This window comes from Nicotiana tabacum, chromosome 24, assembly GCF_000715075.1.
Source record: "Nicotiana tabacum cultivar K326 chromosome 24, ASM71507v2, whole genome shotgun sequence".
Taxonomy (NCBI): Eukaryota; Viridiplantae; Streptophyta; class Magnoliopsida; order Solanales; family Solanaceae; genus Nicotiana; species Nicotiana tabacum.
Window position 1 is genome coordinate 98,399,953 of NC_134103.1, and position 23,218 is coordinate 98,423,170.

The 23,218-nt window shown below is 38.1% G+C and overlaps 2 protein-coding genes across 2 annotated transcripts; both read left to right on the top strand.

The window, feature by feature from the left end:
• Positions 1-235: 235 nt before the first annotated feature.
• LOC107762972 (uncharacterized) lies at positions 236-7,729 on the top strand. The gene is made up of 3 exons (XM_075247671.1): positions 236-487; positions 588-908; positions 7,463-7,729. Exons 1-3 carry the CDS (start codon positions 236-238, stop codon positions 7,727-7,729), a joined length of 840 nt encoding a protein of 279 aa, XP_075103772.1.
• A 2,520-nt stretch (positions 7,730-10,249) lies between these two features.
• LOC142178338 (uncharacterized) lies at positions 10,250-15,255 on the top strand. The gene is made up of 4 exons (XM_075247672.1): positions 10,250-10,449; positions 10,806-11,267; positions 15,053-15,073; positions 15,204-15,255. The coding sequence occupies exons 1-4, from the start codon at positions 10,250-10,252 to the stop codon at positions 15,253-15,255; spliced, it is 735 nt and encodes a 244-aa protein (XP_075103773.1).
• The last annotated feature ends 7,963 nt before the right edge of the window (positions 15,256-23,218 follow it).

Sequence of the window (23,218 nt, forward strand, 5' to 3'; positions counted from 1 at the left end):
TTACCACTAATTCAACTACCCCTCCTTGTGACGGAGTCACTTTCACCACAAACCAGCACATATCTGTGGTACATGTCGCCACCCATGAGCGGTAAGTTCCCCCTGTATATGCCATTTTAGAACCTACCTTTACAGCACTGTCACGGTCAGGGTGCCTTATGATATTGATCAATACGCCGAGATAGAGTGAGAAGACAGGCGTAAGGAAGAAGAGTCAGTACCTGAGTAGTTGCAAATGTTGAGAAGGCAAATGAAGAGTCTCCAAGTTGCCCGAGGAGGTGAAAGTTTGGACTCTGAGGACCTATGTATTCATCCAGATGTGGATATGCCAGTAGGGTACAAACCCCCAAAGTTCGATATTTTTGATGGGACGGAGGACCCTCACGCACATTTGAGGGCTTATTGTGACAAGTTGGTCGGAGTGGGAAGAAATAAGAAGTTGAGGATGAAATTGTTTATAAGAAATTTGACGGGAGAAGCACACCAGGTATACCCGACAGGACCCACAAAATTGGAGAACTTGGAAAGATATGGCCGAAGACTTCATGAATCATTTTTGATTCAATACAGATATCACTCCTGATCAGTTCGCAATGGTGAACCTGCAAAAAAAACCATCTAAGTTGTTCCAAGGATATGCACAACGGCGGAGGTCGGAGGCTGCCAGGGCGCAACCTCCACTGGATGACAGTGAACTAACCAAGTATTTCATTAGAGCCCATGATGGAATATACTTTGAAAAGATGATGGGAATGATGGGTCAAAAGTTCCCCGAGCTGGTCAAGATGGGAGATTTCTTAGAAAAGAGCATAAAGTCTGGTAAAGTACAATCCATGGCAGTACTGCAAGTGGCCAGCAAGTCCATCCAGTCAAGGTCAATCGGTATCGTAAAGAAGAAGAAAGAGGAGGTATCAGCAGTCGTCCCTTACTACCAAACCAACCTACCTTACGGAAGCACCTCTTATTCCCCAGACAGCCACATACCACCACCCACTTACGCTCCAGTCTATAATACCCAGTCATATTACCACCCTCAACCACAATACAACCCTCCCCGAGCCAACAACAACCAAAACCCATAACGGCCATATGCTCATGTCCAAAGCACTACTCATCAAAACTTACATGTTTAGGCACCACACCCTCATCCTAACTTTGAAGAGAGGGATCCTAGAACTTATATCCCGATTGCTGAGCCTCTAGCCTAATTGTTTGAAAGGTTGAGAAGAGAAGGATTGATACACCCAGTGTGGGAAGGGTTCATGAGCATTGATGTTTGGCATATTTCGATATGTGTTGATGTTACTTTGCCCATGTTTTAACCACTTCTTGATGTTATTTAATCTTTAAAACGCCCAACATGGTGTAATTATTGGTTTGATGACTAATTAAGTTATGTGTGACGATTTAAGGTGTTCGGAGTGCAAAATATGAAGAAAAGGTGGTTTAGCCAGAGGAAGAAGGGTTGGATGCGTCGCATCCAACCTAGGAAAACATCATCCTGCGTGCAACCTTAGCAGTGAAGTTGGGCCATAGCGTTCGCCATCGCGTGCGAAACTGGGAAGTAGAAAAGAAGGCTGGATGCGAAGCATCCACCGTAGCATCCGAAGCTGAGAAGTGGAGGACGAGGTGGATGCGACGCATCCACCCTAGCATCATTCCCTGAAGCTGATTTGGATTAGAAATAGGAGAACTTTGGCCCACGACTTTGGTACGCAATATATAAGCCAAAAACGCCTCTTTTAGGTCATCTAACATAGTGGGAAGGGGGAAAAAGCCACGACAAAGCTGTGGAGGCCGGAATTCATCAAGTTTCATCTTTCTCCTACCAAACTTAGTAATTTTTATATTTCTTTGTATGATTTGTTGTTTGGCTACCATGTCTATATGGAGCTAAACTTCACGTTCTAGGGTTGTGGTTCTTTCATGACTATTGTTATTCGGATATTGATTTTGACTTCTTGATTTATCATATTAGTTTATTTATTCAATCTTGCGCTTAATTATTTAATTGCTTGATCACCAATTGAATATTATCTACGAATCTAGAATTGAACTCGAAAGTGGGAATTCTATATTGCATATAGGATTGAGTAGGGCAAGTTCTTGAACTCGGGCATCGGGGAACGGATTCGTGGTTAGGATAGACATATACCTAATTGCCTTGCTTGGTTGATTTACAGGAATTATAAATGCGTTCTTGTTGATTCTAACTCCATAGACATATAGGCGTTAGGTTAGCTTGAATAGGCGAGTAAGAACTCGACAGATTCTTATGAGCAATATTAACCCTGTCAACCAACAAGCTAGATAAATTAGTCGGTCAATTCAATTGAAGAATACAATAGGATTGTTAGATAGCCCATAACCCTAGATCGTTTTTATTACATTGATATCATTAAAATCTGCTCTTTCTCTGTTCAAAGTTTATTATTTATATTTTTCTTATTTAATTAGTTAGAATAAAATATTTTTAGATTTAATTCTTGTTTAGATAATTAAGATAGGCTAATTTAGTTAATAGCTAATCATAAGTCCTCGTGGGTTCGACATCCGACTTTTAGTCACTTTATTACTTGACGACCGCGTATACTTGCGTGAGTGTGTTTGGTAGCAACAAGTTTTTGGCGCCGTTGCCGGGGACTTAGAAATTTGCTATTTTTCTAGATTAGACATTTTTTTTATCTATTCATGTTTTTTTATTATTTTATTTTAGTTAGTATTTTTTATTTATTTTAGCATGGCATCTTGGAATAAAAATTGTTCGAATGATGGTTATTCTTATTTTGATGATCCTTGTCCATATTGTGGAGGACCCCACTGGTGGAAAAATTGTCAGAATGTTCCCAGGAGCGAGTTGTGCGCACAATCTCAATCCTTTGAGTGGAATATTTGTAATATGTGTGGTGGTCAAGATGGCCATTGGGATGGTTGTCCTAATTTTGTTCATCCTTCTCTGAGCCCTTATTATGATCTTTCTAATGATATTTCTGAGTTTGATAGGGACAATGAAGTGCAGGATATGGAGCCTGATGCATATATTAGGGATATTCTGAGGCAAGTAGCAGAGCAACAGGATGAACTCAAAAAAGATATGAAAAGAATGAGGGCAGCAATCACAAGAATGAAGGCCAATATGGAAGAATTGAATGAAGAGAGTGAGTACCAGCAAGAGAAAATTTTTGAAAAAGAGGAGATTTTGAGCCAAACTTGGCTGGCAGAACAGGCTGAAAAGTTAGAAATATATGAAGCTCAACATGAGGAACTTACTGATGGGATGAGACACTTTATAGAGGGAAGATCTAAACTGGGACAAGGGATCTATAAATTTGTCACTACTATTCACGACTTGCAAGATAAATTAAATGCAAAGGTTGTTGCGTCTATCGCCCAACAAAATAGTAATGAGTTGTCAGAAGCTGAAAGGGAGCTTATACGCCAAATTGAGGAGCTAAAAGTGGAGAGCCAATCATTCGAGCATATTTCTGTTGATGATGCCCATGTTGAGAAAAGTACACTAGAGCCATGCGAGGTAGCAGATAATGTTATATTTGAAGACTCTAATGTGTGCACATATGAGGATATAAATAGTAATACAATTCTAAAGTTGGGGCGTGTTGGTCCTCATTCTAAACATTTTTCGACATTGTATTTGGATGATGACATGGAAATCGAGTCATCTAAGCCTTTGGAGGAGTCGATGGAAGAGGAAGATGATGCCTATATTTTTGAATTTGTCATGCCAAAAAGAAAAAAATACATTCCTCATCTAAAGGCCGAGAAGTGTAGAGTGAAAAATTTATTACTTGGCCTGGTTATCTTTGTAGCCCCACCACTGGAGCATAGCCGCAAACTGGATGCCATGTTAGGGGCTCAATTCATAAGTTCGAGGTGGAGGCAAAAAGTGGTTCACGTTGTGCCGCTACGTTAAATCAGGCGCTTCTTGGGAGGCCACCCAAGTTAGTTAGTTTATTTTTATTTTTATTTTTATTTTTTTGTAGTATTTATTTTTGTTTTGTAGGATTATGAGCATAGGAAGCAAAGCCATTAGAAGAGTGCAAAAGCGAGCTAGATGGTGAGGACTAAGTGTGGGGTGCCCACACAAAGGACGATGCCTGGGGGAAGTCTGAGTACCTCGTGAGCCGCTATTGCTTCGGCCTTTGGCCTACCAGGGAGTCTCGTTTACCCTCTTATTATTTATAATGTGCATTGAGGACATTGCAAAATTTTAAGTGTGGGGTGAGGAGATCGTTTGGATAAGTTTCTTTGCTATTTTAGCTTAGTTGTAGTACTCATTCTTAAGTGTAGTAGCTTTTGTGAAGGAAAAAAAATGAAAAATTAGAAAAATTGGACTTTTCCCGACGATTGATCTCCTAGACAGTTTTCTTGAGGGATTAAAGTCTAAACAAAAATCCAAAATATATCTTTTAGCTTTCTTTAGGTAGTAATAATCCCCTGTGGTTTTTCTTTGTGCCTCGGTTCTTTTCCATGGGATGTAGTTTGAACCGGGTAGTTTTTTTCTTTCCGAGTAGATTAGGAATTTAGGGAATAAAAGGAGCAAGAATGATGAACCTAGGCGCCCTTGACTTGTTTGATAGTAACATATTTATACTTTCGCATGTGTAGTATCTTCTGTATGATTTGAAATTATTGATGATGCCTTGTTAAAATGGATAGCATGTTTTGTGGCGCCTATTTCTCATTTTCTTGACTTGTGTTCACTTTGCGCTTAATGCTTAATATCTCGTGGCTCCGTGAATACTTGCATTACTTGAGAGTCGGAATGTAACCGTCCTTAATGAGTCATGTGCCATGTGTGGTGAGGTTTTTGTGTAGTCCATGTATTGTACTTGTGTCTAGAACTTGCCCGGTATGTGAGTTGAAGCGAAATTTTAGGTGATGCTCGGTTTGAAAAATGATTTTAGGCTTTCTTTGATATTTTTGAGCTTATTGCTTATCACAAATAAAATCTATCCCTAGTTAAACCTTTTGAGCCTGTAGACCTTTTATTTGGTACCCACATTACAAGCCTATACCCTTTTTATTCTTAATTGACATTGTTTTGATCCTTTTACCTCTTAAAGCACTTTAATTGTTAGATGAGCGCTAAAAGAAGTAAGAAGGGACTAAGTGTGGGGTGACTTTTGAGTGGAACCAATGAAAGAAAGAAGGGTGCACTTATTTTGTAAAATAATACACCACTAGCGGAAATTGAAAGAGAAAAAAAAAAAAAAAAAAAAAAATATATATATATATAAATGAATAAATTGTTATCTTGTTCTTGCTAGTGGGTATGAACTAAAGTAGTGCTTAAAGAAAAAGGGACTGTTTTGGGGGTGATATTGTTTGTGAAATTGAAGTGGGGTTGAAAAAAAAATGCTTAAAGTAATTTTGTGATGTATTAAAGTGCTTAGGAGGGTGAGTCACTATTCCTTAAATATATCCTACCCGTCCCTTAGTCCACATTACAACCATGAAAAAGTCCTAATTGATTTTAGATCGAGCGAGCTTACATTAGTAGAGATTTACATTAAGGGCAAGCCTATGGTACTAATTTCATGCATGTGACTTCTTTGTGAGAGTGAGCGATTTTCTTTGATATATGTGAGTCATTAAAATATATTTGATCATGAGATTCGAATGTGTGGATTGATTCTACTCGCTCTTTTGTTCTTGTTGTGAGGGCACATGGTTTCACGAGGGATAGGTAACGTTATTAGACTTCTCTATGATGTTGGTTGTTCAAGCCATGAATGCATTGTGACATTGAGTCGGTTTTTGAGGTTAGGATTGTTGTGAGCATGTTGTCTTTGTTCGAATATGTTTAAAGAATGGCTTAAGTAAAGCGAAGGGTATGTGATGCATAGCCTAGAGCCTAATGGTTGCAAATAACCACGGTCAGAGGTGCAGTGTGCTTTGAATGATAAGAGCTCAATTTTGTTTCGTCTACTATAGGATGGTTTGTTCGAGGACGAACAAAGGTTTAAGTGTGGGGTAGTGATGTTTGGCATATTTCGATATGTGTTGATGTTACTTTGCCCATGTTTTAACCACTTCTTGATGTTATTTAATCTTTAAAACGCCCAACATGGTGTAATTATTGGTTTGATGACTAATTAAGTTATGTGTGATGATTTAAGGTGTTCGGAGTGCAAAATATGAAGAAAAGGTGGTTTAGCCAGAGGAAGAAGGGTTGGATGCGTCGCATCCAACCTAGGAAAACATCATCCTGCGTGCAACCTTAGCAGTGAAGTTGGGCCATAGCGTTCGCCATCGCGTGCGAAACTGGGAAGTAGAAAAGAAGGCTGGATGCGAAGCATCCACCGTAGCATCCGAAGCTGAGAAGTGGAGGACGAGGTGGATGCGACGCATCCACCCTAGCATCAATCCCTGAAGCTGATTTGGATTAGAAATAGGAGAACTTTGGCCCACGACTTTGGTACGCAATATATAAGCCAAAAATGCCTCTTTTAGGTCATCTAACATATTGGGAAGGGGGAAAAAGCCACGACAAAGCTGTGGAGGCCGGAATTCATCAAGTTTCATCTTTCTCCTACCAAACTTAGTAATTTTTATGTTTCTTTGTATGATTTGTTGTTTGGCTACCATGTCTATATGGAGCTAAACTTCACGTTCTAGGGTTGTGGTTCTTTCATGACTATTGTTATTCGGATATTGATTTTGACTTCTTGATTTATCATATTAGTTTATTTATTCAATCTTGCGCTTAATTATTTAATTGCTTGATCACCAATTGAATATTATCTACGAATCTAGAATTGAACTCGAAAGTGGGAATTCTATATTGCATATAGGATTGAGTAGGGCAAGTTCTTGAACTCGGGCATTGGGGAACGGATTCGTGGTTAGGATAGACATATACCTAATTGCCTTGCTTGGTTGATTTACAGGAATTATAAATGCGTTCTTGTTGATTCTAACTCCATAGACATATAGGCGTTAGGTTAGCTTGAATAGGCGAGTAAGAACTCAACAGATTCTTATGAGCAATATTAACCCTGTCAACCAATAAGCTAGATAAATTAGTCGGTCAATTCAATTGAAGAATACAATAGGATTGTTAGATAGCCCATAACCCTAGATCGTTTTCATTACATTGATATCATTAAAATCTGCTCTTTCTCTGTTCAAAGTTTATTATTTATATTTTTCTTATTTAATTAGTTAGAATAAAATATTTTTAGATTTAATTCTTGTTTAGATAATTAAGATAGGCTAATTTAGTTAATAGCTAATCATAAGTCCTCGTGGGTTCGACATCCGACTTTTAGTCACTTTATTACTTGACGACCGCGTATACTTGCGTGAGTGTGTTTGGTAGCAACAAGTTCCCTCCAGATATTTTGATGCCACTAAAAGATGCGTGTATCATTCCAATGTACCTGGTCACGATACTAAAGATTTTTTTGAGTTGAAAAATGAAATTGAAATCCTGATCAAGAGCGGAGCCATTCAGTGCACTCCAGCACCACCTAATGTGAATCGCATCCCACTGCCAAATCATCGAAACCAGGCAGCTAACATGATCACATTAGACGAAGAATATAACCTTAAGGGAACAATTATCACTATAGAGAATGCAGAAGCCGCAATGATCCCTCCTCAAAAAGCTCCAATAATTATAGTACAATTAAGGTCTACATTGATAGTTCAAACCTATCCGCAGCAACCTGCAGATGCTACTCGAGACGAAGAAGATCCGGAGTAAAAAACCATCCCATGGACGTACCAGCAAAAGGGAAAGGCCAAAATGATAGACTTTGTCGTAGCCCACGGTATGACTAGGTCTGGGAGATTCTACGCCCCTTAAGATGTCAAAGCTTTTCGTAGTTGTGAAAGCAGTTTTTTGTTGGAATCCTTTTTTTAAAGAAAAAGATCGAGGAAACCCGGGGAGAGAACAATTTCCAAGGAGGAACAAAACAGATCTAGAAGCCGCTGAGTTTTGGAAAAGAATGTCAAGCAAAGAGTATTATGTGGAAGACCAGTTGAAGAAAACTCCAACACAAATATCTATCATGGATATATTAATGAGCTTTAACGTTCATAAGAACGCTTGCTTAAAGTACTAACTGTACCAAGTAACACCACTAGCGAGGCGTTTGCTGCGACAATTGGAAAAATGGTCGAAGCAAACATGATCACTTTCAGAAGAGACAAGCGAAGCCACATAAGGGTCAGAGCCTTTGATGGTTCACAAAAGATATTATTGGAGAAATTTATCTAGCTTTGCAAATTGGGCCGGTCGATTTTACGGTGTTGTTCCAAGTGATGGATATCTCTTCTTCCTACAATTTTCTGCTGGGCAGGCCCTAGATACATATGGTAGGGGTTGTGCCGTCTACTTTGCACCAATGCATAAAATTCAAGTAGGGATGCTAAGAGATTATGGTTCACAGCGAGTGGGATCACTCCGCCTATTTGGAGTATGTTGTCCCATTCATTGAAAGGTTGGACGGAGTTGTCTTCCATGTTATAGAAATCATGCAGACTACTGAGTTGGTGAAGACTGAACAAAATTTGGGAATGCAGTCGTCGTATAGATCCAAAATGTCTATGAAGGAGATGATGAAATATAGATACAGACCAGGAACAGGGTTGGGAGTCAAGTCAGATGGAATCACAGAGCCAATTGAACATAATGGGCATAAAGGAAGGTCTGGCATATGATATCAGCCTCCGAAAGTGAATGCTCGCATCGTTAGCTCCGGGAAAAAGGTTGTTTTGCTAGAGCATGTTGTAAGTTCGGGATAGAGTTTGACACCCGAAGATGATTTCATTGATGGGATGGGAAAGCTGTTCATGAATATGATTGAAGAATGTTGTGAAGGAACTGACATCAAGACACTGACTATCAGGGATGCCGAACCAGGGGAATAGCTACAGAATTGGACAGCCAGTCCATTTGGTTCGTCGGGAGTCTTGATAGTATGGAACTGTAAAAGTTTTCTTTTGAAAAGAGAACGATCAATTGCCTCTTGTGAACGCTTAAGACGTTCCCCTTTTGATGAAACAAAAGAATCATTTTCCTAAATACCACCACTTTGTTTTACCGCTTTATTTATACTTAGTTTTTCTTTTCAGTAATCAAATCGATAAAAAATCGCGTTCCACGATTATGACATGTAACGAAACCGCTGAGCGCAACGACCCAGATTATGAGGAATATGATGAGAGTTTGATGCCAGACAATCTCCCGCAGGAGATCGAGCAATTGGAGAGTCAGAATAATCCCAATCTTGAAGAAACAGAAGTGGTCAATCTTGGAAGCGAAGAAGATGTAAAAGAAACCAGAATCAGCATTCACCTAGAAGCCGAGCAGAAGGAAAAAATGATTGAGCTCCTCTAATAGTATGTCTATGTGTTCGCATGGTTCTATGATGACATGCTAGGATTAAGCACCGACATTATCTCGCATCGACTACCCACTGACCCTACCAGACTGTCGGTAAAGTAGAAGCCCAGGAAGTTCAAACCTGATTAAAGTCTGAGGATAAAAGGAGAAATGACCAAACAGATAGAGGCAAATGTAGTAAGGGTGACCAACTATCCAAGCTGGTTGGCAAACATTGTCCTAGTGCCCAAGAAGGATGAAAAAATCAAAATATGTGTGGACTACCGAGACCTCAACAAAGCTAGTCCAAAGGATGATTTCCCCTTGCCAAATATCCAAATTCTCATCGTAAATTGTGCGAAGCATGAACTGCAGTTGTTTATGGATTGTTTCGCCGGATACCACCAAATCTTAATGCACGAGGAAGACACAGAGAAGACATCTTTCACCACGCCTTGGGGAGTCTATTGTTATAGAGTTATGCCGTTCGGTCTCAAGAATGTCGGCGCCACCTACATGAGGGCCATGACGACCCTCTTTCATGATATGATCCATAAGGTTATTGAAGTATATCTGGGTGACGTTATCATAAAATCTCGAAGGAGTTCAGAGAACTTGGACGACTTGAGGAAATTGTTTGAACGCTTGCAAAGGTACAGTTTAAAGTTGAACCCAGCAAAGTGTGCGTTCGGAGACCCCGCTGGGAAACTATTAGGTTTCATCGTAAGAAGGAAGGGGATAGAACTGGATCCATCAAAAATCAAGGCCATCCAGGAATTAACACCACCAAAGAGTAAGAAAGATGACATGAGTTTCTTGGGAAGATTGAATTACATTAGTCGTTTCATAGCCTAGTGAACCCATTTTCAAGCTGCTAAAGAAGGATGTTGCCACGAAATGGACGGAGGAGTGCCAGAAACCCTTCGACAGAATCAAAGAGTATCTTTCAAACCCGCCAGTGCTAGGAAACCATTGTTACTCTATTTGTCAGTCTTGGTCAATGCCTTTGGAGGTGTGTTGGGGCAGCATGACGAGACTGGGAGAAAGAAGCAGGTCATCTACTACTTAAGAAAGAAGTTTACACCATGTGAGGCCAAGTATACCCTGATAGAATGCATTTGTTGTAATGTAACTTAGATTTCTAAAAAGCTAAGTCATTACATATCGGCATACACTGCACATCTAATATCTCGGATCGACCCGCTCAAGTACATTTTTCAGAAGCCAATGCCTATCGGAAAGTTAGTTAATGGAAAATTCTCCTCAGCGAATTTGACATTGTGTACATAACTCAGAAGGCTATCAAGGGAAAAGCTTTAGCCATCCAACTTGCTTAGAATCTAGTGGATGGAGATTATGAACTTCTTACCACGTATTTCCCCAATGAAGAAGTACTATTTGCCAGGGAGGATATTGCAGAATCATACCTTGTGTGAAGAATGTTTTTCGATAGAGTAGCAAACTTCAAAGGAGTCGGGATTAGGGCAGTCCTGATTTCAGAATCTGGACAACACTATCCAGCATCGACAAAGATAAGATTCCCTTATACCAATAATATGGTTGAATACGAGGCATGCATCCTTGGAATCAGAATGGCAGTCGACATGAACATCAAAGAACTTTTGGTTATAGGAGATTTTGATTTGCTGATACACCAAGTCCAAGGAGAATGGTCCACCAAGAATGTTAAGATACTGTCGTACCTTCACTACGTGAAGGAGTTGTGCAAGAAGTTTACAAAGATTGAGTTCAGGCACGTCCCCAAAATTAAGAACAAGTTCGTCGACGCCCTTGCGACCTTACCATCTATGATTCAGCATCCAGAAAAGAATTACATCGACCCAATTGAGGTAGAGTTCAGAGATCAACATGCCTATTGCTTCCATGTGAATGAAGAACCAGATGGTAAACTATGGTATCACGACATCAAAAAATTCCTTGCGACCCAGGAGTACCCATAAAATTCTACTAATAGTCAAAAGCGAGCACTCGGGAGGTTAACAAACAACTCTTTCCTCAACGGGGAAGTCATGTATAGGAGGACCCCAGATTTAGGTTTGCTGAGATATGTGGATGCCGCTGAAGTGACCAGTCTATTGAAAGAAATACATGCAGGGACGTGTGGACCCCACATGAACGGGTTTACATTAGCCAAGAAAATTTTGAGAGTTGGATACTTTTGGATGACTATGGAAAGAGACACTATCCGCTACATGCAGAAGTGTCACCAGTGCCAGATCCATGGAGATTTAATCAGGGTTCCACTAAATGAGTTAAATGTAATGGGTTCACCCTGGCCGTTCGCCTACTAGGGAATGGACATGACAGGATCCATAGAACCTGCAGCATCAAACGGATGACGAGCTAAAAACATAACACAAAATTATGCTCGCTAGTCGAATATAGTATAGAAAATATCATATCCACAGGTATTGGATTTAAACAATGTTTTCGTAGCTTCCAATTTTAATTGCTATCCAAGAAGATCAACAATTTAGAGTTGTGTGATTTAAAACTAAAATTTACTAAAAGTCTAAACTATTGGCTAATGACAATCGCAACAAGAGTAAGCAAGAAGATATAAAAGGGAGAAAATAAGGGTTGATTGGATAGGTGTAAGATACTTGTTTGGGAATTAACTCTAGTTACTTCACTTCTATGGTTCAAGTGAGTCTCTCGAATTTACTCTATTATGTTCAAACATTCAGTAGAAACTCATCTCTCGATTATGTCTCAACCTTACGATATGAACTAAGTTAAGCTCGGTGAAGATATGTAAGAATTCATAGTGGATTGATCCTTAGGAGAACCTCTTTCGATTATCCTCCTAACTAGGTATAAACATTAATTCAACTAGCCTCTTTCGATTACTAACAAGAATCAATGAATTCAACCAATAAGATAATGAAGAACATCACAAATTATGCCTCTTTTGATTACATATACAAGTGAATATATATGCAACAATAAAAACACCCCAAATGATTCAATACATAAAACTAGAGTTAATATTCACAAACAAAAACAATTCTCAAAATACCAAATCCATGAATCCATAAGGAAGAATTACTCCATGGATGTGGAGAAATTCATCACAATTAAGTTTAAGTTAAAGGAAAACATAAAACATCCAAACCCTTGTCTTGAGTGAGGATGAATGGTGAAGTCCTTATGCTCTTGCTTCTCCCTCTTCTCCTTAGCTTCTTTAGGTCTAAATTATGTCAAAAGTCCTCAAAATACCATTTTTCTATGTATATATACCAAGTAGGGTTGGGCCCAAATAAATACACCTTCTTCTACGTGAAAAGGGACACTTTTCTGGAGTTGGACGTGCGCGGCCGCGCACCTAGAAGTGTGCCCGCGCACTTTTCACATTGTTCTGCCCCATATGTGCGGTCAGTGCGTGACTGCACATTTTTCGCGCACTGTTCACCCTGTTCTGTTGGGAACTTGAAACACTATAAAACAGGAAAGTTGTAGCCCTTTGGATTAGCATTCCAACAATATATTGTGGAGCCCAAATGAAGTTCCGAGCGAAAAGTTATATTCATTTTACTAGATACTATGCAGTATGCCTGCTCGATTCTTTGTTCGTTCTAAACTATCATCCGTTGATCCCCGAACACGATCCCGGCTTAATTTCTTGGGCTTTTATTCATCAAAGCTCCAAATCACTTGAATTCATTCCATAACATCTACATAGCTCGTAATCACTCCTACAAGGCATAAAACACACAATTAGTGCAAAACACTAGCGATTAAGGCTCAAACTCAACTAAAGTGCAGTAAATTGGAATGTAATAATCGACTAAAACATGAGATTATAGCCTACCATCAACAACCCACACTTAAACCATTGCTCTTCCTCGAGCAATCAAACCACACTTTATATAGACACAACCTTACTAAGTAACTCTCCTAACTCATCATACCAAGAACATTTAAAATAGACTAAGCACAATAGTGTAACATCTTCACCTCAAGATTTGACTCACAAGCACCACGCATTATTCACAACTTACTCACTTACTCTGACATAGAGATTAAGAATTACCTTTCCCTCATGAATCAAGTGCCCTCACACAACAAAAGAGAGAGTAATTCCACAAACAATAAAATTCAAGAACAATGAGGAACTCAAGATAGAAAGAATTCACTCACTCTCAGAAACGATATTCATGTGCCACAAAAGATGTACCATAGGCTTGCCCGTAGTGTACTACTCTACTAATTGATCTTATTCACTCAAGGATCAAGTAGGACTTTTAACTGGTCGTAATGTAGGTTGCGGGACGGGTAGGATACATTTAGATATAAGAATGACTACACCTCCCTAAGCACTTTAATACATACACTTTAACATTCAAAACCCCACACTTATGTCAAACCATACTCCACCTTAACATCAACATGCATTAACTCCCCAATTTATTTAAGCACCATTACATTAAGAGTTACCACTTATCAATGAATCTAGTTCACAACAATACAACTATTTTTTTTCTTTTTCAATTCAAGTGGCTCTTGATTTTTTCAATTCATTGCTCCTTTCTCCTTATTTTAATAGTTCCACTCAAAACCCAAACCAACCACCCCACACTTTAACTTTTATAAAGTTCATAATAATTTCAAGTGCTCACGAGAAGTAATTGGTTCAAATAGATGATCAATTCAAACAACTGGGTAAGACTTGTAATGTGGTTGCCAATGAAATAGGGTTACAGGCTCAATGGGGTTAACTACGATTACATAACAATTTGGTGGGTAAACACATATATCTGGCTCAACAAAGAAACGCCTATATCACTTTCAAGACTGAATAAAACTACTATTTCGCTTTGCAAACACACGGGGAAAATTCTAGACATCAAATGCAATGCACAGAATAACACAAAAATCTCACACACACATGGCACATGACTCACTCAAGATTGGCCTCATCAAGACACTCTAGTCAAAGCAATTAAGCAAAGTTAAGATCATACAAATTAAGGCACTTATCCAAGAGTCAAAAACTGAGCCTAAGCGTCACAACTAAAGCACTTACTATTCTCAAGGCATAACAAAGTCAAGAGGCATTGCTTTCAATTCAAATCATAGCACAAGGTTCCCTACTCCTAACAAAAATAAAAACTAACTACACCCGGTTCAAACAAAATCCTTGGAAAAGAACCACGGCACAAAGAAAAACCAAGGGGGAATTGATACACTACCTACAAAAGAAAATCTTTTTGTTTTTTTCTTTCGACTTAATTCCCTCAAGAAACACGTCAAATGATATCCATCGTCGGGAAAATTTGATATTGTTTCAAATTTTATGGATTTGTTTTCAATATTTTTCTATCAAACTACTACTAACCAAATAAACGAACCAAATTAATATACATACAACATACATACAAACATATCCCCCACCCCACACTTTAAGTAGTGGCATGTCCCCATGATAGACAATTAAAAAGTATAAGGTAAAGAAAACTTCCCTGAATTTTCTTCTTTTCCGAGAACTTATGAACTCCACCCCTAATTCTGAATTTATTCCTCGTTTTCGCTCCTTGGGATTCTTTATGGAGCTCATTAAGCCCAATTCTTCTAAGGATACATGCAAGACCCGCTCTTTTCTTTCTTTCGTGTCTGCATCTTGAGTGGTGAAATGCTCGTTCATGATGATCCTTAACTTGTTTCTGCATTCTTTCACAGGATCAATCCATATATATTCCTGTAAATCCCCAAAAATAAAATCCACATGATCAAGATTAGAATAAGAAAACAAGGATGAAAGGTCAAGTGAATATTCCTCTGGTATGCCCAAGACCATTTGTTTCTCATTCTCTCCTACTACATGTTGCAGATGTGGAAAGGTGGATGGGGGTTTGAACTCTTGTTTCGTTGCTTCACACTAAACCACAGCCTTATTTTTTATCACCTCGGTTGAATCAGAGTCATCTTGAACAGTGAAAATCTCTCTCTGTGGATGCTCATCCTCTTGGGTAGGCTCATTCTCACAGGGTATCTCCTCTATATATTCACCATCACAATGCAATGAGCTTCCTGACAGTGTACTTACCAATTGACTCACTTGCGTTGTTAGGTTGTTAATGGCTTCATCATCTTGTGTAAATCTCTCTACCGGCTTATTTATGAACTTATACACAAGCTCTTCCAAACTATCATTCTCCCCTTGAGGTGGTTGTCTCACTTCACTTCCATTCAAGTTATAATAAGGATATTTATCCCAACCAGAGTCAAGATTATGCTTGTATGAATCCTTAAACATGTACGGACTTGAAACAGAGTGAGGCTGTTCAAAATACGAACCATAGGAAGAATACATATCTGCTTGACAGTCAACCCATAAATAATTTCCACCGCATTTAAAATACATAGCAGACCGCTGATAATATTCAGCTGCTAATTCTTCAACCATTTTTTTAGGCTGGTTGTACTCCATCTTCACAGCATTTAGAGTTCAATACAGTATCTTCTCCAACTTTTAGGTACTACAAAACAAATCTTGAAAAGAAGTTAACTAATAAAGAAAATAAAATAGAAAAGAAAAGAGAAAAGGAAAACTAAAACATAATTCCTAAATTAGCACTACAAACTATTTCAAACACTATTAATTACCAATCCTCAGCAACATCGCCAAAATTTGACTAGCCAGAAACACAACACAAAATTATACTCACTAGTCGAATATAGTATAGAAAATATCGTATCCATATGGATTGAATTTAAACAGTGTTTTCGTAGCTTCTAGTTTTTATTGCTATCCAAGATGATCAACAATTTAGAGTTGTGTGATTTAAAACTAAAATTTACTAAAAGTCTAAACTATTGGCAAATGACAATCGCAACAAGAGTAAGGAAGAAGATATCAAAGGGAGAAAATAGGGGTTGATTGAATAGGTGTAAGATACTTGTTTGAGAATTAATTCTAGTTACTTCACTTCTATGGTTCAAGTGAGTCTCTCGAATTCACTCTATTATGTTCAAACATTCAGTATAAACTCATCTCTCGATTAAGTCTCAACCTTATGATATGAACTAAGTTAAGCTCGGTGAAAATATGCAAGAATTCGTAGTGGATTGATCCTTAGGAGACCCTCTTTCGATTATCCTCCTAACTAGTTCTAAACATTAATTCAACTAGCCTCTTTCGATTACTAACAAAAATCAATGAATTCAACCAATAAGATAATGCAAACATCACAAATTATGCCTCTTTCGATTACATAAACAAGTGAATATATATGCAACAATAAAAACACCCCCAAAACGTTTCAATACATAAAACTAGAGTTAATATCCACAAACAATTCTCAAAACCCCAATTCCATCCATCCCTAAGGAAGAATTACTCCATGGATATGGAAAAATTCATCACAATTAAGTTTAAGTCAAAGGAAAACTTAAAACATCCAAACCCTTGTCTTGAGTGAGGATGAATGGTGAAATTCTTGTGCTCTTGCTTCTCCCTCTTCTCCTTAGCTTCCTTAGGTCTAAATTATGTCAAAAGTCCTCAAAATACCATTTTTCTATGTATATATACCAAGTAGGGTCGGGCCCAAACAAATACACCTTCTCCTACGCGAAAAAGAACACTTTTTCGGAGTTGGACATGCGCAGCCGCGCACCTGGAAGTGTGGCCGCGCACTTTTCACACTGTTCTACCCCATATGCGCGGTTAGTGCGCGGCCGCGCACTTGCCACACACTTTTCACCCTGTTATATTGGGAATTTAAAAATATGTAAAACATAAAAGTTGTAGCCCTTTGAATTATCTTTCCAACAATATATTATGCAGCCCAAACAGAGTTCCGAACAAAATGTTATGTGCATTATACTAGATACTGTGCAGTATGCCTGCTCGATTCTTCGTTCGTTCTAAACTATCATCCATTGATCCCCGAATATGATTCCGGCTTAATTCCTTGGGCTTTTACTCATACTTCAAGGCTCCAAATCACTTGAATTCATTCCATAACATCTACATAGCTCGAAATCACTCCTACAAGGCATAAAACATACAATTAGTGCAAAACACTAGCGATTAAGGCTCAAACTCAACTAAAGTGTAGTAAATTGGAATGTAATAATCGACTAAAACATGAGATTATTGCCTACCATTAACGGACATCATTTCATTTTGGTATCTATCGACTATTTCACCAAATGGGTTGAGCCATCTACTTACAAGGCCGTCACAGAGAAGGTAGTGGTAGATTTTGTCCGAAACAACATTGTCTGCATATTAGAATACCGGAGTCCATCATCACTGACAATTATGCTAACCTCAATAGTGACCTCAATTCCACAGCCTACAGACCGTAAATGAATGGGCAATCGAGGCAGCCAACAAGAATATCAAGAGGATTTTGCGAAAGATATTGGACAATCACAGACAATGGCACGAGAAGCTGCCCTTCGCTTTATTAGGTTATCGGACTACCATGAGAACATCCACTGGGGCAACACCGTACATATTGGTATACGGCACTGAAGCGGTGATACCTGCAGAAGTCGAGATACCATCCTTAAGAGTCATTCAAGAAGCAAAATTGGACGACACAAAGTGGATACGGGTCATGCAAGAACAACTCATGCTCATTGACGAGAAAAGAATGGATGCAGTGTGCCATGGATAGCTATATCAGAATAGGATGTCCAATGTGTTTAACAAAAGAGTGAAGCCTCGCCAATTCACACCGGGGCAGTTGGTTTTGAAGAAAATCTTTCCCCATCAAGAAGAAGCCAAAGGAAAGTTTGCACCAAACTGGCAAGGTCCTTATGTGGTTCACCGAGCACTGTCTGGTGGAGCTCTAATCCTGGAAGAAATGGATGGAAGAGTCAGCATGAAGCCTATCAACTCGGAAGTAATCAAGAGATACTATGCCTGAAAACAAATAGAGTTAGGGTTTTTAAATTAATAAAACTACGTTCAACCTAACTTCTCATGGAGGGATACGTAGGCAACCCACGTAGGGTTCGGTTTCTCTCCCCCTTTCTCTTGTAATAGAAAAACCAAATATCACTTTTGTATGTTGTTCAGAAACTACGCCGACTTGATTTCCTCAGAAAGGAATATGTAGGCAATCCTCATCAGATTCAATCGTCTTTTGTAATTGAACTTCGTTCTGGCCTGATTCCACTTGGATACATAGGTTGTCTGAGTCAGACTCAGCCATTTTCATTCTTAGTCTTATCATTTTGCATCTGTTGTAATCAAACTACGCTTCGACCTGATTTCGTTTTGGATACTTAACCTAGCTTCGCAATCAAGAGTATCTCTTGGAAATGCTTTTGTTTCCTTTACTATTATTTTGAATGTTTTGACATTTTGCTCATGCAGGTTTAGGTATGATTACGATTTTTATCAATCACTCCCAAACGGAGAATACTGTACATTTAAGTGCAAAGCTCTCCCAACAAGCGGAGACGCACTTTACTAATCGAGCTCTGCCAACAATCAAAGACATTTCTCAGTGAAAATATCTCCCAACAAGTGGAGATGCACTTTACCAACAAGCTCTCCCAACAAGCGGAGAAAATTTTCAAATGCTTCAAACAGCTACAGAATGGTACACAGCCCGACTAACAAATCGAGTCAGGATCAAGTATGCCATCATCCCAATCCCAAATAACGGCTCGCTGGCAGCCAGGCATCATCATTCTTGCATCATTTACATCACATCTTAATATATTCTGCATTACAATATATTGGTATGCGTGTATTTCATTTATTTTGCAAGAACAAACACCGCATAATGGAACTTTTTCTTAGCAGCAGACCAAACTACAATGCTATGGGGACAACCAACCAATAGCGGGCCTAAGATCCCAGCTCAGGACGATCAGCGAGCTCAAAATTTTGAATTAACATAAGTTCGCTGATCGTCCTAGGCTGGGATTTATGTAAGTTCCCAGCTATACATAAGTTCTATAATTAACTCAATAAATTACTTCTTAAAATAGTTAATTAGTTTACTATTTCAATAATTCAAAATTAATATACTAGTGAAGTATTTTTACAAATAATCAATTAATTACAATAATTAGTAGTATTTAACAATTATAATTTTCATTATATTTTATTGAAAATTATTAATTTTATTTAACTTAATTTCAAAAGGGATGAAAGACCAAAAGGCCACAATTGCAATTCTTGAATCAATTATAAAATGGCTACCTTTTAAATGATACTTAGCCCAAATACAATGCCCAATTCGGACCTGACCCAGTCCAAACACCCATCTCCTTCTCCACTTTGGTAGTCCATACCACTCTCGCTAAACCAATCACAACCTGCCACACCACTCGCCTCTCTCACTCACAAAGAAAGCATAATAAATCTGGACCATTGATCTATCAGATCAACGGCCCACATTTTATCCCCAATTTTCCTTTAATTTTTGTATCTCACCAGACTTAATCTCAACCGTCCAAACCCTATCATCTAACGGCCATAAATTTTCCCCATCTAAATCATTACTAAATTCCTAATTATCAAAATGATTGGAGGCGTTGATCAACAGATCTAACGGCTCCCATTCCATCTCCCTATCTTAACTCACAGATGACCAACCACCCTCTCCAAACCCTAATCATTTCACTCAGAGACCTGGCCGCATCTATTTCCCTCTCTCCTCTCTTTTCTCTCAACCTCACAAACTTAATCAGTCACAAACCTTGCATAAATTAGTGCAAGATCACAAATCGATCAGAGACTTGATCTTTATTGCCTTCTGAATCCACGAATCTCGCCGATTTTCAATCCCATTTTATCACGCAAATTCGAAATCCTCAAAGCTTAACCTTAGACACAAAGATAAAAGCTCAAATTGCCTGAGATCTATTATGATCTTTCAAATCGGAGCCTGAAATCACCTATTACCTCTTGAACTCAGTGAATCCTGCTGCAAAATCCTTTTTCAATCACAAAATTCAAACCTCTAAATCTTGAAACCCTAGACCCAAAGATGCAATATCAAGTCTCTGATGTTTCTTCGTGTTTTGTCAAATCGGAGCATGCATGAAACCTTCTTCAGAAAATCATCATGGAATCCTAAAACCTCTAGGTTTAAGGGTTTGTCTGTTGGTTCGAAGTTTCAACAACCAATTACCCTCCACTCAGGTAAATTCAATATTGAATTCCCCCCTCCCCCTCCCGTCTTCTGATTTTTACTCGATTTGCTATCATCACTATCATGAGTCATCTTCCACTATCTTAGTTTGAATCCTGAAATACTAAGGCATTGAATGCCGCTATAAAAGGGGGCTTTCAATGCTCTCACCTAACAAGAGATAACCTAAGAACTAAGACCTAACATTGAAGTGATACACAAAAAAACACTGAGAAGTTTAACCTTAGGTTCCTCATTATTTTCCTTTTCCTTTTTGATGAGTACTATCGCTGGTCCAAACTCTAGTGTTCTGGGATCTTAAGAAGCTGAAAAGAGCTCTCATTTGGTCTGTTTCTCTCAAAAAGGTCAGCACCTCTCTCATTCTTCTCTTTTGTTCGTTTATTTGTATACTACAAGCATGCTAAGTTAGGTTCTGTATATTACAGTTGTTATATGGTCTTTAATATGTTAATATTTGTGCTCTATTAGTTTAATGACTACTTGTGATTAGTTGTCCTACTATGAGTCTTCAAATGATGGTTGATTAAACTATATGATTGATTCTTGTTGATCTTATTCCCTGAGTTCCAACTATTTACATGCTTAAGTTGTTATATGTTCATGTTCACATGAACCTTATAAGCTTTGTTGGCATACAGTAACCTTTATCCTTGCATGTTGCATCTTTGTAACTTGTGAGTTTCTTAAGTTGACATATATTCTGATAATTATGATTGAATGAATCTTAAGGTGTTTCAGTTTATATCTCCTATACTTTAGTCTTAAGTAGGAACTCTAAGTGTTTATGTTATTTCTCTGCTCATGTTTGTTAGACTATTTCTGAGTTGCTACTATGGTCTTTCATTTTGTTTAGTTGCTTGTTGCTTATGTTAACATGATCTTGTTTGAACTAAACCTCTCATTTATTCTCTCTGTAATCTTATTGTACATACTCGTTAAGGTTATGTAATCTTTATAATGTGATTAAGATTTTATTCTTCTCTCTCTGTTATAAAGACTGGTAATTGGATAAACTGAACTTAACTGTTTTCTTGATTAGTCAACATCTCAGCAACATGTTTATTTGATATCTCATATCTCTTATCTTTAGGGTCATCATGCATATATATCTTGTAAGGAACCTAGCTACTCTGCACTAGTTAAGTAATAACTTGTAAAAAGGAAGTATGATCAACCCTGTATTCATGTACTGACTTAGAACTAAGTTTTGAGTTAAACCTGTCTTGATGTAGTGTCTTTCCCTTATCTGTAACCTTTTGCTTAATTCAACACTCAAAATGTGTAAGGTTTTCCCCTATTTACATAAGAATCATCACTGCATTTGAATAAGTATCTGACTAAATGTTGCATGCTCTTGTTTAGTTCCTGATTATATATCTTGTTTAGAACTACTCTAATCCTTGCTCTTTTGATAACTTTAAAACCAAGTTTAATCCCTAAAGTCTCATAAGGATCCTGGCTAATGTTATCTGAACTCGATGATTTATTAGGAGTATGATTTGTAGAAATCATTAGGAACTCCCTGTTGTGGTCTGTAAATTGTACATCTGTTGAAAGCCTTGATCATGTCCTAGATGTCTTCAACATCCACTGCAAAATGACTAGTCATGACTGTATTTGCTAATTCTCTTTAAAAGTATTAATGTAGCAATACCTACCTATGTATGTGCTGAAAACAAAGTCAGCTAGTTCACTAAGTTCACCATGCACAAAGAACCTCTATATATGTTGAGTTGTTGTTGTATAGATTTACCTTTCTTTGGAGTATTACCTTACTCTAAAATTGGACTGTTGTAACATGTTTGGGATGTTTCTGATGTTCACCTGTATGAGTTTCAGAATCAGATTTTCTCTTTCATGTGATACATATGTTTGTTTGGTCATCTAGTATAGTCTATATGTTCTTATGATAGGAGGGAAGGTATATATTTTGTGATAGGTAATACCGTAGCATTTAAGTTACATTGGAAGGGCCTTATTGGCACTTAAACCTATAAGGAAAATATGTAGTTAGTGTTTAAGGGTATTTGGGAGTGGAGTTCGAATCTAGATTGGGATGCCCTCCCCGGCACAAGCATTACCTTGTGCCTTGAGTCCCTTGGGAACTTTGAAGTGTTGGGGGATCCAAAGGGAGCATCGACCTCGGGTGGAGCTTCCTCTTTAGCCCTTAATTCATTGACACATTTAGTTATTTAAGGGTTTAATATTTAATGACAACGAAAGGTTTTCAATGTGAATTATTTGCTAAGTAAAACCTCCACAATAATATATAATTTCCCACATTATTAATCATTTCCTTGTTTCAATTATTTTTTTATATGCCAGTAATGTGTATTAGAATATGCTGAGAATATGAAGTATATTTCTAATGACCTTATTTGTTCTTTCAGGCATGTGTACATTTGGGCTTGCTGAGTTCTTAAGGAACTCGGGCCCAAACCAGCTCTTGTTACATTTTTGAAGAATCCAGTCTTGCCAAGGCCGCATCTCTCAAGTCGTTGGTCCTACCTTGTTGGGGACCAATCATCAGAGTCCAATCCTTTCTCCCTACCTCTTTTGTTACTGTTCTTTATTTCCATTGCTTAGTTTACTGCTTTCATCATCTTTCGCTTACTACCCTTGTTGTTGTTTTTATCATATGATGCCCTCTTGTATTTAATACTCATATATTAGATTATATGTTTTTATTTTATGCTTTAGTATTACATGAAACATAGGTAAA

Bases quoted from the DNA above. Each gene is read 5' to 3' on its own strand.
- LOC142178338 (XM_075247672.1), top strand. From the start codon at position 10,250: ATGGACGGAGGAGTGCCAGAAACCCTTCGACAGAATCAAAGAGTATCT. The intron at 10,450-10,805 runs GTATACCCTGAT...GTTTTTCGATAG, and splicing joins TTTACACCATGTGAGGCCAA to AGTAGCAAACTTCAAAGGAG. The intron at 11,268-15,052 runs GTATCACGACAT...ATTCTTTCACAG, and splicing joins GAACCAGATGGTAAACTATG to GATCAATCCATATATATTCC.
- LOC107762972 (XM_075247671.1), top strand. From the start codon at position 236: ATGTTGAGAAGGCAAATGAAGAGTCTCCAAGTTGCCCGAGGAGGTGAA. The intron at 488-587 runs GTATACCCGACA...ACTCCTGATCAG, and splicing joins TGACGGGAGAAGCACACCAG to TTCGCAATGGTGAACCTGCA. The intron at 909-7,462 runs GTATCAGCAGTC...ATCCTGATCAAG, and splicing joins TAAAGAAGAAGAAAGAGGAG to AGCGGAGCCATTCAGTGCAC.